Source organism: Zophobas morio, unplaced genomic scaffold, assembly GCF_036711695.1.
Source record: "Zophobas morio isolate AGI-343-1 ecotype UQ-CSIRO unplaced genomic scaffold, CSIRO_AGI_Zmor_V1 ptg000026l, whole genome shotgun sequence".
Classification (NCBI taxonomy): Eukaryota; Metazoa; Arthropoda; class Insecta; order Coleoptera; family Tenebrionidae; genus Zophobas; species Zophobas morio.
In genome coordinates, this window is record NW_026972131.1 from 13,160,107 (window position 1) to 13,176,712 (window position 16,606).

Sequence of the window (16,606 nt, forward strand, 5' to 3'; positions counted from 1 at the left end):
CATAAGTCTTATTTTATCAAATGACATATCCTCTGAGAAAATAGGGGACGGGTGGGCGGACTAGTACTTTGGTAAGATAAGACTGATTTTGGGAAATGTAAGAAAGTAAAGGGTGGGTGGGCGGTTATAGTACTTGCTAAGATAAGATTTATTTCGCCAAATCATATATCCTTTGGGAAAATAGGGGGCGGGTGGGCGGGCCTAGTATTTGTTAAGATAAAACTGATTTTGCCGCTATTAATCTTGTAAAAACTTGTGAAATGTAAAGGTGTCAAATTGCAAATTTTCATAGTAACTAGTTAAATTTCTAATTCTACCCGAAATGTGCAAAATATGAGTTTTTACTTGTGATTTATCAATCTATTCATATTTTTTTAAATTTGCTTACACAGGTGGCTCAAAAAAAGTAGCACAATCTGACATTGAAAATTCCATACATTTTCAGATGGTTTTATCGTGGTTTGGAGGTAAATACATTAAACAATGTTTGAAATAAAAATAAAAGCATACTTTATTATTATTAATATTTTTGTGACCACAAAATTCTACGGTAATGTTTTATAATTCTTCGCGCAATGTAAATAGCCGTTTCCATTGCTGATATAACACTGAACCCCATTAGAAGCCCAAACAGACCTCCAAAGTTACCTAAAACACGTGAGTCAAAACGCGAAGAACTGTTGTCGCACAAATACTTAATATTTCAAACCAATAATAGAATACGTCTGTTCGATAAAAATTAGAAAAACGGCTTCCATAGTATATATATGCAACGCTTAACTGATTTTTTACTAGTGTTTTGCTGAAACGTGGATGTTTTTAATTAATTAAAAACGTACAAACGCACTCACTTGAAAAGTGGAAATGAATTAATTTGAACGTCGTAAAATGTTCCGCTGCATTTCGGATAGCACTTTCTGGAACATCTAAGTGCGTCGTGTTGTTCTCTGGGAAGATGTTCTTGTACGTCTTCATCAGGTGCCATGGTGAACCATTTGTCTATTAAAAAAAAATTATTATCAGCAGTAGTAAAGTTGTTTGTACCTCTGTATCTATGCACACATGGAATATCTTCTATGGTACACACGGTACTTTCATTGGAAAGGGGGAGCTTGAATGGTATACATTGACAAAGAGCTAAAGCACTTTCGATTCTGCAGCCGACGATGCAGTTACTTAGTGAATACAGGCTGCCAAATATCGTCGGACTCTCTCTTCTGAAAATACACCCCCTTTTTTCCACAGGGTAGTCTCTAACGTCTGCCACCGCTTCATACGTGGTGGGGTTAATTTCGATGAAGCTTTCAGAGCCGTTTTCTATTAAAATTTCCTTCATGTTGCCGCTGGGTTTGTCTGGATAGTCATACGAATCAAAAATCTGTACCTAAAAAATTAAGTATAACTGAAATAGTCGTACTACTTTTTGACAGACTCAACTGTTATACCAATAGAAGATATTATGGAATAAAAGTAGTCGTCTAGTTGGTTTCTGACTACAATCTGGAGACCGTGATTAATGCCGGCTTCCGTTGTAAAAACCGCTTTATCTGGCTTTTTCGTGTGAAAACTATTGTTGTTAGTGAAAACACAACAGTAACCATCGTGAGTCAGTTTCATTTGAAATATTTCAGAACACTTCACGTCCACTCTTTGCCACATACACGACTCCAATAATTCGTCGCAGTTTATGGCCAGCTGCAACTTAGTTTTAATCTGGTGCCATTACTCTAACCAAAATTTACTTCTTTAATCACATCAGTTAACTTAAACCCAGAGTTATTTAAAATTTTTTGAAACTCTAAAAGATCGTCAACCGTTGACGGTATGAAGTCAAAATCATACAGCTGCCCGATGAAACGAACGTAATTCATCATCACAGTTCGATTTTTCCCAGTTAGCTCCACCCTGCAGTATTAAAAATGAGAATGAGTGATCATTCTAAATATTATTAAAAAAATTACAAACGTTCCGCGAACTTTTCCGCTTTCCGTTTGCTGATTTTGTTTAAACTACAGACTGAAATTCCAGGGAAGGGGACGTTAGTTACCGGAAACGTGGAATCGTCAAGGCTGGTTAGAGTGGGGTTGTTTAGGAAATCGTTGTATAACGTAAGGACCACCAAAATCGTCATAATTGATAGCGTTATGTACATGGAGCGTCGAAATAGGACGTGGAAACATCCAGTCACTACGGGATTTTCTGGATTTTCCATGCTGTTTTAGTGATATTTTCACGACCTCTGGAAATCGTTATTGAAACATCAAGTGCGACGGGAAATGAGCATATTTTTATTAATTCAAACTTCCTTTATAATGTTCATTATTAAGTAGAGTGAATGAACTTAAATGTGACTTTGAAAGTCTAGGAACTTGTTTTTCGTTAAGTAAGTTTATTAATTATTTTTATGTCGATAATATTCTGTGGCGGTGTTAAGTAATTTTTGGAAAATGTAGATGACGGTCTCGATTAGTGATATAACACTGACGCCTAAGAGGATTCCAAAGAGACCACCAAAATTACCTAAAAATTAAAAAAGTGATCAAAATTGACTATAAGTGTTTTATCGCTACTTAATATTTCAAACCAGTAGTAAAATACGTCGGTTTGATAAAAATTGGAGACGCGACGTCCGTAGTATATGTATGCAACAGTCAAGTGGTTTTTGGTTATAGATTTATTACAACAGTTTTATAGTGGTGCGATTATTTCAGCTACTTTAGACGTACTTAAGAATGGGAAACGAATTAACACGAACATCGTAAAACGTTCCACTACATTTAGGATAACATTTTCTGGAACAAATAAGCGCTTCGTGTTGTTCTCTTGGCAGATGTTCCCATACAACTTCATTCATCTACTTTTCGATTTTTGATTTCTGGATTTTTCGATGTGTCGATTTTCGTACTTTTTCGATTTTTCAATGTTTCGATTTTTAAATTTTAGATTTTTCAATCTTTTGATATTTTAATTTTTTAATTTTTAAAATTTTAGGTTTTTCGATTTCTCGATTTTTCATTTCAGTTCTTCATTCTTTCAATTTTTCATGTTTTTAATTCTTCAAATGTTTCGAAATTTTAATCTTTTGAGTTTTCGACTTCCCAGTTTTAGATTTTCTTTTTTTCAATTTTTCGTTTTTTCAAATTTTCTTGATTTTTCAATTTTTTTAATTTTTCTATTTTTCAATGTTTTGATTTCCCGATTAATCGAGATTTGGATGTTTCTACATTTTGATTGTTCAGTTTCTCGATTTATTAGTTTTTAGTTTTTCAATTTATAACTTTGCGATTTTTAGTTTTGCCCTCTTCGGTTTCTCAGTTTTGCAATTTTTTTTTCTTCAATTTAGGATTTTTAAATATTTCAATTTTTAAATTTTTGACTTTTCTAAATTCTCAATTTTCCGATTTTTCAATTAATCGATGTTTTGATTTTCCTATTTCTTGACTTGAGACTGTTTCGATTTTCCAGTTCTTCAATTCTTCGATTTTTCAGGTTCTTGATTTTTCAATTATTCAATCTTTTATGGTTTCGATTTTTCATATTCACTTTTTTGATGTTTCGATTTCTCAATTTTTCAGTTTTTAGATTCTCAGTTTTTGGATGTTTCAGGTTTGGGATTTTTCAGTTTTTCCATTCTTCAGTTTTTCTTTCGTTTTTCTGTTTTTCGATACTTCAACTTTTCGATTTTTGACTTCTGGATTTTTCGGTGTCGATTTTTTTGCTTTTTCGATTTTTCAATTTTTTGATTTTGGATTTTTCAATTTCTCGGTTTTTCATTTCAGTTCTTCGATATTTAAATTTTTCATGTGATCGAATTTTTCAAATGTTTCGATTTCTTAATCTTTTGGTTTTTCAACTTCCCGGTTTTAGATGTAATTTTTTTCAGTTTTTCGTTTTTTAAAATTTTGAATTTTTCAATTTTTCAATTTTTTGAGGTTTTGACTTTTCGACTTCACTTTTTGACTTTTGATTTCTCAATTTTTCAATTTTTTAAGTTCTCAATGTTTGGATACATATTTCAGTTTTGAGATTTTTCAGTTTTTCGTTCTTCAGTTTTTATTTCATTTTTCAATTTTGTGATTTTACAATTTCCCAATTTTTCGATTTTTCAATTTCCCAATTTTTTAATTTTTCGAATTCTCAATTTTCCGATGTTTTAGTTTTGCGTTTTTTCAATTTTTCTCCTCAATTTTACGATTTTTAAATATTTCGATTTTTCAATTTTTCAATTTTTGACTTTTCTAAAGTCTCAATTTTTCGATTTTTTAATTAACCGATATTTTGATTTTCCCATTTCTTGACTTGTGACTGTTTCGATTTGCAGGTTTTTGATTATAATATATATATATACAAATTTTCCGCGAAGTTCTCCGCCTTCCACTTGCTGATTTTGTTGACGCTACAAACCGAAATTCCAGGAAACGGGACTTTCGTTACAGGAAAGGATGAATCTTTTAAGCTGGTTAGAGTGGGGTTGTTTAGAAAATCGTTATATAGCGTAAGGACCATCACGATTGTGAAAACTGATAGCGTTATGTACATGGAGCGTCGAGAGAGTAGTTGGAAACACCCATCTCGGGTAGTTGCTACGGGATTTTCGGAAATTTCCATCGGTGTTGCTACGAGGTCAGGAAATCGTTGAGTAAATTGAAACATCGGTGCGACGGGAAATGAACATATTTTTATTAATTCAAACTTCCTTTACAATGTTCATTATTAATTGGAGTGAATGAACTTAAATCTGGCGATGATTAATAATTTTTGGAAAATGTAGGTGACGGTTTCGATTAGTGATATAACACTCACGCCTAAGAGAATTCCAAAGAGACCACCAAAATTACCTAAAAAAAAGTGATAAAACTGTGACTATTAAGTGTTTGTCAGTACTTAATATTTCAAACCAGTAGTAAAATACGTCGGTTTGATAAAAATTGGAGACGCGACGTCCGTAGTATATGTATGCAACAGTCAAGTGATTTTTGGTTATAGATTTACTACAACAGTTTTATAATGGTGCGATTATTTCAGCTACTTTAGACGTACTTAAGAATGGGAAACGAATTAACACGGACGTCGTAAAACGTTCCACTACACTTAGGGTAACATTTTTTGGAACAAATAAGCGCTTCGTGTTGTTCTCTTGGCAGATGTTCCCATACAACTTCATTAGGTGACAACGTAAGCCACTTATCTACAACACAAGATTCATCTTTTTTATCAATATTGTCAGTTTTGTCGTACTTCTAAATCTATTCAGACATGGAATATCTTCGATTGTGCAAACTATATTGTCGTTAGATAGTGGTAGTTGGAATGGTATACATCGACAGAGAGCTAGAGCACTTTCAATTCGACAGCCTATGATACAGTTGCTTTGGGAATAGACGCTACTAAAAATCGAGGGACTTTCTTTATCGAACAAACAACCTCTTCGTTCCACAGGATAATCTTCCACATCTACCACCGCTTCGTACGTCGTGGGTTGTATATCGATGAAGCTTTCGGAACTATTTCCTATCAAAATGTCGTTCACGTTGCCACTAGATTTATCAGGATAGTCGTCAGAGTGGAAAATTTGTACCTACAATACAACCATCTCTAGATAAATATTAAATCAAACTAGTTCAAAAGTACAACTACACCGGTCGACGACAGCGTCGAGTAGAAATAGTCCTCTAGTTGATTCCGCACCCCGATTTGCAGACCACGATCAAACCCAGCCTCCGCCCCAAAAAACGAAGAATTATTATAATTATTAAAAACACAACAGAACCCACTTTGAGTCAACTTCATCTGAAAAATTTCAGAACACTTGACATCCCGTGTTTGCCACACACAACTCACTAACAATTCGTCGCAAGGAATGGCCAGCTGCAACTTAAAATTAACCCAGTGCAGTGGTGGTACTCACAAATAACTTACATCTTTAATCACATCAATCAATTTCAAACCCGAACGTTTCAAAATCGTTTGGAACTCCACGAGTTCCCTAATTTTTGACCGCGCGCCGTCAAAATCGTGCAACTGCCCGATAAAACGCACGTACCTTAGAATCAAGCTTTGATTTTTGTTGCTGATGGTCGCTCTAAAATAAACAATTTCGGATTGATTTTACACAAAAAATTAAGTTACAGGTGTGTCGCTAAGTCTTGGGCTTTCCGTTTGCTGATTTTGTTGACGCTGCAGACTGAAATTCCGGGAAAGGGGACTCGGGTTACGGGGAAGGAGGCGTCTTCGAGGCTGGTCACTGTGGGGTTGTTGAGGAAGTCGTTGTATAAAGTTACCACCATTAGAATCGTGAAGAGTGACAGCGTTATGTAAATACAGCGTAGAAATATTAAGTGGTGGGTTTCCATTAGGTGAAATGAGCGGGGTCGGTTCAATGTTCGTTTTATTGTGACAGGGTTAGTAATACAAACTGTGAAAATCGTTAGTGCGACGGGAAATTAATAGTGTTGTTATCAATTCAAATTTCCTTTTATTTGTGTTGTTGGTGCGAACTAAGCTGCGGGTTTTTCTTCGTAGGACTTGGAAGGAGAATACACTAAATTCTATTATGGATACTAAACTCATACCGATGATGAGTCCATGATTCTCTGTTCTGTGGTAAAATAAACAGTAGCCTAAAGTTCAATGTAGATCGTTGCGTGAGAACTTGTTTGATCTATAGACCAGAGCGCACTCAAGCCAATGTCGACTCTAAGCGTTCGGAAACGATTTGATCTATAAGCCATGTTCCGTGATCTCATACACATCCTAACCGGTTTCGACCATAATTTCATTAGTTTATTCATTTTTCAATTTTTCGTTGTTTCAATTTTACGTTTTTCTAATTTTTCTCCTCTTCAATTTTACGATTTTTAAATATTTCGATGTTTCGATTTTTCAAATTTGACTTTTATAAAGTCTGAGTTTTTCGAATTTTCATTTCAATTCTTTAATTTTGCAATTTTTTAGGTTTATGATTATTTAATTTTTCAATTTTTTAAGGTTTTGACTTTTCGACTTCACTTTTTTGACTTTTCGATTTTTCAATTTTTCAATTTTTTAATTTCTGAGTTCTTGGATACATTTTCAGATTTTTCAGTTTTTCCATTCTTCAGTTTTTGTTTCATTTTTCAATTTTTCGATTTTACAATTTCCCAATTTTTCAATTTTTCTTCTCTTCAATTTTACGATTTTTAGATATTTCGATTTTATAAGTTTTTTAAATTTGACTTTTATAAACAATCAGTTTTTCGATTCTTCATTTCATTTCTTCAATTTTTTAATTTCTGTTTTTTTATACATTTTGAGATTTTTCAGTTCTTCCAATTTTCGATTTTTCGTTTTTCGGTGTTTAAATTTTAGATTTTTGGATTTTTCATTTTTCGATTATTCGAAATTTCAGTTTTTGGGGTTTTTCAGATTGTCTATTATTCAATTTCCGATTTACAATTTCTCAATTTTTCAATTTTCAATTTTTCGAATTCTCAATTGTCAGATTTTCCAGTTTTTCGATGTTTCGATTTTTCAATTGTCTGCTTTTTCACCCACCCTTTTTTTTTCTCAGGGGGTAGTACTTGCTAATATAAGTCTTTTTTGGCAAATGGCATATCTTCTGAGAAAATAGGGGCGGATGGACGGGGCTAACACTTGCTAAGATTTTGGCAAACGTTTCATCCCACATTTTCTTTTTTCATATCTTTAAGGGTTTATTACTTGCTTTTTCGTCTATTTTAAGGTACTTTATCATGTTTTTGAGCGAACAGGTCAATTTTGCCGTTGAAGTTTTTATTGTTTTTTTATAAAATAAAAAAAGTCAATTTTTATCGTGAATTCTGGAAAAACCATTGGAGTTATCGAAGAAATGAAAGCGAATATGACTTCTGCGGCCCGAAATCTACAAGAAAATGTATTAAGTAAAATTTCGAAAATTTTGTTGAAAATTGGTGGAAAATTGGGCGTATTTTGCATGTTTTTGTATATTTCAATACTCGATTCTGGAAAAACCATTGGAGTTATCGAAGAAATGAAAGCGGATATGACTTCTGCGACCCGAAATCTACAAGAAAATGTATTAGGTGAAATTTCGAAAATTTTGTTGAAAATTGGTGGAAAATTGGGCGAATTTTGCATATTTTTGTATATTTCTAAACACGATTCTGGAAAAACCATTGGAGTTATCGAAGAAATGAAAGCAGATATGACTTCTACCGCCCGAAATCTACAAGAAAATGTATTAAGTGAAATTTCGAAAATTTTGTTGAAAGTTGGTGGATAATTGGGTGTATTTTGTATATTTTTGAAAATTTCAAAGGACGATTCTGGAAAAACCATTGGAGTTATCGAAGAAATGGAAGCGGATATGACTTCTGCGACCCGAAATCACAAGAATATTTATTTAATGAAATTTCGAAAATTTTGTCGAAAATTGGTCAAAAATTGGGCGAATTATGCGTATTTTTGAATATTTCAAAGGACGATTCTGGAAAAACTATAGGAGTTATCGAAGAAATGAAAGCGGATATGACTTCTGCGGCTCGAAATCTACAAGAAAATGTATTAAGTGAAATTTCGAAAATTTTGTTGAAAATTGGTGGAAAATTTTGGGGTATTTTGCATAGTTTTGTATATTTCAATACACGATTCTGGAAAAATCATTGGAATTATCGAAGAAATGAAAGCGGATATGATTTCTGCGGCCCTAAATCTACAAGAAAATGTATTAAGTAAAATTTCGAAAATTTTGTTGAAAATTGGTGGAAAATTGGGCGTATTTTGTATATTTTTGAATATTTCAAAACACGATTCTGGAAAAATCATTGGAATTATCGAAGAAATGAAAGCGGATATGACTTCTGCGGCCCGAAATCTACAAGAAAATATATAGTGAAATTTCGAAAATTTTGTTGAAAATTGGTCGAAAATTGGGCGCATTTTGCATATTTTTGAACATTTTAAAGGACGATTCTGTATAAACCATTCGAGTTATCGAAGAAATGAAAACGGATATGACTTCTACGGTCCGAAATCTACAAGAAAATGTATTTAGTGAAATTTCGAAAATTTTGTTGAAAATTGGGCGGATTTTGCATATTTTTGAATATTTCAAAGAACGATTCTGGAAGAACCATTGGAGTTATCGATGAAATGAAAGCGGATATGACTTCTGCGGCCCGAAATCTACAAGAAAATGTATTAAGTGAAATTTCGAAAATTTTGTTGAAAATTGGTGGAAAATTGGGGGTATTTTGCATATTTTTGTATATTTCAATACACGATTCTGGGAAAACCATTGGAGTTATCGAAGAAATGAAAGCAGATATGACTTCTGCGGCCCGAAATCTACAAGAAAATGTATTAAGTGAAATTTCGAAAATTTTGTTGATAGTTGGTGGATAATTGGGTGTATTTTGTATATTTTTGAAAATTTCAAAGGACGATTCTGGAAAAACCATTGGAGTTATCGAAGAAATGGAAGCGGATATGACTTCTGCGACCCGAAATCACAAGAATATTTATTTAATGAAATTTCGAAAATTTTGTCGAAAATTGGTCAAAAATTGGGCGAATTATGCGTATTTTTGAATATTTCAAAGGACGATTCTGGAAAAACTATAGGAGTTATCAAAGAAATGAAAGCGGATATGACTTCTGCGGCTCGAAATCTACAAGAAAATGTATTAAGTGAAATTTCGAAAATTTTGTTGAAAATTGGTGGAAAATTTTGGGGTATTTTGCATAGTTTTGTACATATATTTCAATACATGATTATGGAAAAACCATTGGAGTTATCGAAGAAATGACTTCTGCGGCAAAAAATCTACAAGAAAATGTATTAAGTGAAATTTCGAAAATTTTGTTGAAAATTGGTCAAAAATTGGGCGAATTATGCGTATTTTTGAATATTTCAAAGGACGATTCTGGAAAAACTATAGGAATTATCGAAGAAATGAAAGCGGATATGACTTCTGCGGCCCGAAATCTACAAGAAAATGTATTAAGTAAAATTTCGAAAATTTTGTTGAAAATTGGTGAAAAATTGGGCGTATTTTGCATATTTTTGTATATTTCAATACATGATTATGGAAAAACCATTGGAGTTATCGAAGAAATGAAAGCGGATATGACTTCTGCGGCCCGAAATCTACAAGAGAATATATTAAGTGAAATTTCGAAAATTTTGTTGAAAATTGGTGGAAAATAGGGGTTATTTTGCAATTTTTTTAATATTTCAAAGGACGATTCTGAAAAAACCATTGGAGTTATCGAAGAAATGAAAGCGGATATGACTTCTGCGGCCCGAAATCTACAAGAAAATGTATTAACTAAAATTTCGAAAATTTTTTTGAAAATTCGTGGAAAATTGAGCGTATTTTGCATATTTTTGAATATTTCAAAGGACGATTCTGGAAGAACCATTGGAGTTATCGAAGAAAAGAAAGCGGATATGATTTCTGCGGCCCTAAATCTACAAGAAAATGTATTAAGTAAAATTTCGAAAATTTTGTTGAAAATTAGTGAAAAATTGGGCGTATTTTGTATATTTTTGAAAATTTCAAAACACGATTGTGGAAAAACCATTGGAGTTATCGAAGAAATGAAAGCGGATACGAGTTCTGCTGCCCGAAATCTATGTTTTTCTTAACATACGCAGTCTTGTTTTCACAACAAAAAACTTAAATATGTTTAAAGTCGTAAAAAAAAGGTAAAATACAAACGAACAACTTTCGACCGAATAAAAGCATTTTTTGCACACATAAACTCTTGTACATCGAATGAAAGCGACAAAGGAAGTTTGAATTAATAAAAATATAATCACTTCCGTCGCGCTTAATTTTCTCATTTATTTAACGATTGTCAAAGCTCCCAGTAACGTCACAACAAAAAGAACGCTAAAACAGAATCCACAAAAAATGGAAAATGTTGAAAATCAAACCCCTCTACCTAGCAGTCAAAGCTGTTTCCAGGTATCATTTCAGCGAAGTCTTTATATAACGCTATCAATCTGCACTCTTGTGATCGTCGTTACGTTGTACAACGAATTTCTAAACAACCCCACCATAACCGGTTTAGACGATTCCACGTTTCCCGTAACCGACGTCCCATTTCCGGGAATCTCAGTTTGCAGTATAAACAAAATCAGCAAACGGAAGGCGGAAAAATTTGCAGAACTTCTGTAAGTTAGTGTATAGTCATTCCAGTGAACAATTCTCTCAATTTTAGGGCGAATTTAACAGGCAAAAGTCGAAGTTTGATGATAAATTACATTCGTCAAATCGGACAGTTGTACGATTTCGACTTCATACCGTCCAAAGTTGACGATCTTTTAGACTTCCAAAAAATCTTAAATAATTCTGGGTTTAAACTAATCGACGTGATTAAAAATGTAAATTAGTGTGGAGTGGTGTCACTTGGTTAATTTTAATTGAATTGTAGCTTGCGATTTCGTGCGATGAGCTACTAGTGACGTGTTCATGGAAAAGCGTGAGTGTGAACTGCTCCGAAATATTTCAGATGAAACTAACCCATGATGGTTACTGCTGTATTTTTAATAGTTGGAATTCGTCTTTAGGAACACGAAGTAAAAATAGAAAGTCGGTTTTAACAGCGTCAGCTGATATGAAAAACGGTCTCCATCTGGTTGTCAAAAATCAACTAGATGACTATTTTTATTCTATAATATCGTCTGTCGGTATAATAGTTGAGTTTATGACAATGTTGTACCGCGACTCCAATTATTATTATTTTAGATTCAAATTTTCGATTCCATCAATTATCCTGATAAAACCAGCGGGAGTATGAAGGAAATTTTGATAGAAAATGGGACTGAAAGCTTCATCGAAGTTAACCCCACCACCTATCAGGCTGTGCAAGACGTTAAAGACTACCCTGTGGAAAAACGGGATTGTCTTTTTAGAAGAGAGAGTCCGACGGTGTTTGGCAACATGTATTCTCTAAGTAACTGCATCGTAGGGTGCAAAATCGAGAGCGCTCTAGCTCTATGTCAGTGCATACCATTTAAAATGCCTCTGTCTAACGAAAGTACTATATGTACTCTAGAAGACGTCCCGTGTTTACATAGATACAGAGGTACACAAATGTTTTGAGCCTATGGGCGGATCATTTTTGCCGATCGTCACCGAAGGAGGCGGTCCAAATCGTCCAAGGGCAGAATTTGTAGGTAGGCTCAAACTACAACGAAATTTACGTGTTGACCAAATTCTTACTCTGAATTAGTTTGAATTTGATAAATACCCTATCTAAAATGTTCAGAATATGATGAGTCTATACTTGTGATTTACCATTCCATTTATATTTTTTGGATTTGTTTATACATACAGGGTGACTCAAAAAAAATAATGACTGAGTCAATTTATTTTATTGAAGAAATCAAGAATTGCAAAACTGAATACTTTAAAATCTTGTCGATTAGTTGTAACCTAGGCCCAATTTTTTTTGCAATATCTGTGATGTGCTATTAGTTTCCGTAACTTATAAAATTAGAAAAAAAAAACCTATTCTGCTCTAATAAAATCGAGAATATGCTCAAAATCACACTAATATTAGGTCTAATTGTGCCAACCATAGTTATAAAATTCATATTAAAATAAGTCACGGACATTTTTTGAAGTGTACTACATTTCAAAAAACAAAAAAAATGTTCAGTTTATAAACTTCATAATTTTGGTTTAAAGTGTATCAATCATGTTTGACGCTTTACTTTATCCGTTTCATTTGTTATCCTTTACTGCGGTCTCTCTTGGGTCGAGGTGTAACACCGGACCGAACGTTCTTCGACCGATAGGATAATTTATTACTTCCGACATCTTTTCGGTGACAAATTTAATCTTCGCATACTTCAGCGTAGTTAGTGAACTCGTTGTGACCACTGAAATATACAAAGAGTAAATTTTGAAATGGAACGAAAGTCGAAGAATACTTTCAAAGTCACGATCAAAATGTATTTGCTTATCTTCGGCAAAAAATGCATGACGTCATCGTAAAATTTGATATGATGAGTCTATACCTGTGATTTATCATTGCAGTAATATTTTTAAATTTACTTATACAGCCTGTCTCAAAAAAAGATTACTTCGATTTTCGATTTTTCGTTTTTTCGACCAACCATTTCATCGAATTAGATTTTTCAGTTTCAATTTTTCTATCAATTTTTCGATTTTATTACTTTCCAATTTTCTGATTTTTCAAATTTGCGGTATTTTGAATTTTCGAGTTTTTAGTTTTTTCGTTTTTCGATTTTTTAAGTTTTCGTTTTTTTGATTTTTCGATGTTTTGATTTTTTGATTTGCCATTCTTTCAATTTTCGACTTTTCGTCTTTCCATTTTTAGATTTCTGGATTTTTCTATTCGTCAGTTTTTAGATTTTGCAATTTTTTTGCATTTTTCGATTATATTTTACTTTCCGATTTTTTTGATTTTTGAATTCTCGATTTTACGTTTTTAATTCTTCTATTCTCGATTTTTCGATTTTCCATTAATCATTAAATTTTTCGATTTTTCGGTTGTTTTATTTCCCGACCATCGATTTTTCAACTTTCGATTATTCGATTTTCCATTTTCTGATTTTACGATTTTTCGATGTTCGTTTTTCCGCTTTTGTGGTTTTTCGATTTTTCTGTTTGTTTCAGTTTTTATAGTTCTGCAATTTGTTTTATTTTTCCATTTTTCGGTTATTTTACTTTCCGATAGTTTGATTTTTGAATTTTCAGTTTTTCCATTTTTCGATTTGGGATTTTTCAATTTTTCGGTTTTTTAATTTTTCGTATTTTGATTTTCGATTTTTCAGATTTGTGGATTTGTGTCCGTTTTTTCGATTTTTAGAATATTGATTAATCGAATTTTCGATTTTCGAGCATTTCGATTTTTCGATTATCATTTTTACGATTTTTCAAAATCTCGATATTCGAGTTTTCGATTTTCCATTTTTCAAATTTTCAATTTTTAATTTTGCTTTTTTCGATTGTTGCTTTTTAGAATTTTTTCTTCGTCAGCTTTTAGATTTCAATTTTGTTACTTTCCGATTTTCCACTTTTCGATTTTAAAATTTTTTTTCGATCGTCGTTTTTTCGATTTTCATTTTTCTGATTTTTTGATTTTTCAATTTTTAGGCCTTGCAATTTTTTTTACTTTTCGTTTTTTCGAGTATTTGTTTCATCGAATTTTCGATTTTTCGATTTTCGATTTTTCGGTTTTTCCATTTTCCGATTTTCGATTTTTCGATTTTCCATTTTTAGATATTTTTCGATTTTTCTGTTCGTCAGTTTTGAGACTTTGCAATTTTTACTTTTCCACTTTTCTACTATTTTAGTTTCGGATTATTCGATTTTTGAATTTTCGTTTTTTTTTTCATTTTTCGATTTCCGATTTTTTAATTTTTCGATTTTACGGTTTTTTAATTTGCCGATTCTCGATATTCCGATTTTCGATTTTTCGATTTTCCAATCTTCGATTTTTCAATTTCCAGTTTTCGATTTTCTACTTTTTGTTTCTTTTTGTAAAATTATTTTACTTTCCAATTTTTTGATTTTTGAATTGTCGACTTTTAGAGTTTTCAATATTATGAATTTTCGAATTTTCGGTTTTCCTATTTTTCGATTTTTGATTTTTCCATTTTTCGGTTTTTTGGTTTTTCAATTCTCGGTTTTTCAATCTTGCAAATTTTCGATTTTTCAGATTTGTAAATTTCCAGTTTTTCGATGGACCTACGTATTAGATTCATTGAATTTTCGATTTTCGGTTTTTCCATTTTTAAATTTTTGATTTTCCAGTTTTGTATTTTCAGATTTTCTGTTTTTCGCATATCTGATTTATCAAAATTTCGATTTTTCGATATTTGATTTTCGAATTTTCGATTGTTCAGTTTTCCATTTTTCAACTTTTAGACTTCAATTTTTTTACTTTTCGATTTTCCAAATTTTCGAGATTCAATTTTCAGATTTTTGATTTTTCGATTAAATCTTTGAATTTTTCGGTTTTGATTTTTAGAACTTTTGATTTTTAATTTTTCCATTCTTCGGTTTTTAGACTTCAATTTTCTTTCTTTTAAATTTTTCGATATTCTATTCTCCGCTTTTCAGAATTTTCGATTTTCAGTTTTCAGACTTTCGAACATTAGAATTTTGGATTTTTCAGTTTTATGATTTTTCGATTTTTAGAAAATTTGAGTAGTCGAATTTTCGATTTTTCAATTCATCGATTTTTCTATGTTCAATTGTTCAATTTAAATTTTGCGATTTTCAATTTGTCCATTGTCGATTTTTAGAATTTTCGGTTTTTCAGTTTTTCTATTCTCAACTGTTAGACTTCAATTTCGTTACTTCCCGATTTTTTGGTTTTCGATTTTCCAATTTTCAGAATTTCCAAGTTTCTTTATTCAGATTTTCGATTTTAGATTTTTCGAATTTTTGTTTTTCCAATTTTTTGCTTTTTAGATCTTCTGTTCGTTTCAGTTTTTAGGCTTTGCAATTTTTTTCTACTTTATATATTTTGATTATTTTAATTTCCGATTTTTTTTATTTTTGTTTTTGATTTTTTTAATTTTCAATACTACAAATTTTTGACTTTTCGATTTTTTGGTGTTCCCGTTTTTCAATTTTCGATTTTTCGATTTTTGAGGTTTGTGAATTTCCACTTTTCGATCGACCTAGGTATTTGATTAATTGAATTTTCGATTTTTTGATTAGCCATTTTTAGATTTTCGATTTTTACGATTTGTATTTTTCGATTTTCTGTTTTTTGCATTAGTGAATTTCAGTTTTTCGGATTTTTGATTTTGCGCATATTTGATTAATCAAATTTTCGAAAAAGTTACCATGCTTACAAAAACTTCAAAACATCTACAATATTTCAAAGTATTCAGTTTTGCTATTCTTGATTTCTTCAATAAAATAAATTGACTCAGTCATTAACTTTTTTGAGACACCCTGTATAACCAAATCTAAAAAATATTAATGCAGTGATAAATCACAAGTATAAAAACTCATCATATTTTATACATTTAAGATAGGATTTATTCTGCAAAATTTTGAGGTGACGTCATAAATTTTTTAGAGGGGATAAGCAAATATATTTTAATTAAATCATGTTTATCATGACTTTAAAACACCGGCAAGATTTCAAATTATTCGATTTTGCAAATTCAAAATTAAATTGCAAAATATTGTTTCATAATTTTGATTTTTTTTCCAAAATATAATAAAAACTCAACACGGAGTCATAAACTACATGTGTAGGACTATGTTACTGTATATAATTTAAAACCCATTTCCTATGCATAAATTTGAAGTGACGTCATCACATTATTGGTGGGGATGATTAGACAAATTTAATAATTTTGCGACATTTATGAAAAAAATATCAGTTAACAAAAATGGCACGTTTTTATTATTATGCCAGTTACATGTCACTCAACGACAATATCGTTTTTTTTTTTAAGAGTATTTTGTTTGAAAAAGTAATGAAATTTTTTATACGGAACAATTGGTCGAAAGATGTTATAAAGCAAAATAATTCATGTCCGGACCATCGTTACTCACGAACGAAAGTGACCATTATTTTATGGGAACAACTACCTGCTAAATCTTCTCCGACAAATTCGAGAGAA

At 31.7% G+C, this 16,606-nt stretch overlaps 2 protein-coding genes across 2 annotated transcripts; both read right to left on the bottom strand.

The window, feature by feature from the left end:
* Nucleotides 1–618: 618 nt before the first annotated feature.
* On the bottom strand, nt 619–2,212 carry LOC135136077 (sodium channel protein Nach-like). The gene is made up of 7 exons (XM_064065203.1): nt 1,962–2,212; nt 1,743–1,905; nt 1,438–1,695; nt 1,045–1,384; nt 852–999; nt 793–802; nt 619–648 (listed from the first exon to the last, which is right to left on the bottom strand). The coding sequence occupies exons 1-7, from the start codon at nt 2,210–2,212 to the stop codon at nt 619–621; spliced, it is 1,200 nt and encodes a 399-aa protein (XP_063921273.1).
* Nucleotides 2,213–4,713: 2,501 nt separating this feature from the next.
* LOC135136078 (sodium channel protein Nach-like) lies at nt 4,714–6,287 on the bottom strand. Its single transcript, XM_064065204.1, has 7 exons — nt 6,130–6,287; nt 5,920–6,082; nt 5,632–5,868; nt 5,239–5,578; nt 5,041–5,188; nt 4,885–4,991; nt 4,714–4,838 (listed from the first exon to the last, which is right to left on the bottom strand). Exons 1-7 carry the CDS (start codon nt 6,285–6,287, stop codon nt 4,714–4,716), a joined length of 1,278 nt encoding a protein of 425 aa, XP_063921274.1.
* Between the last annotated feature and the right edge of the window lie 10,319 nt (nt 6,288–16,606).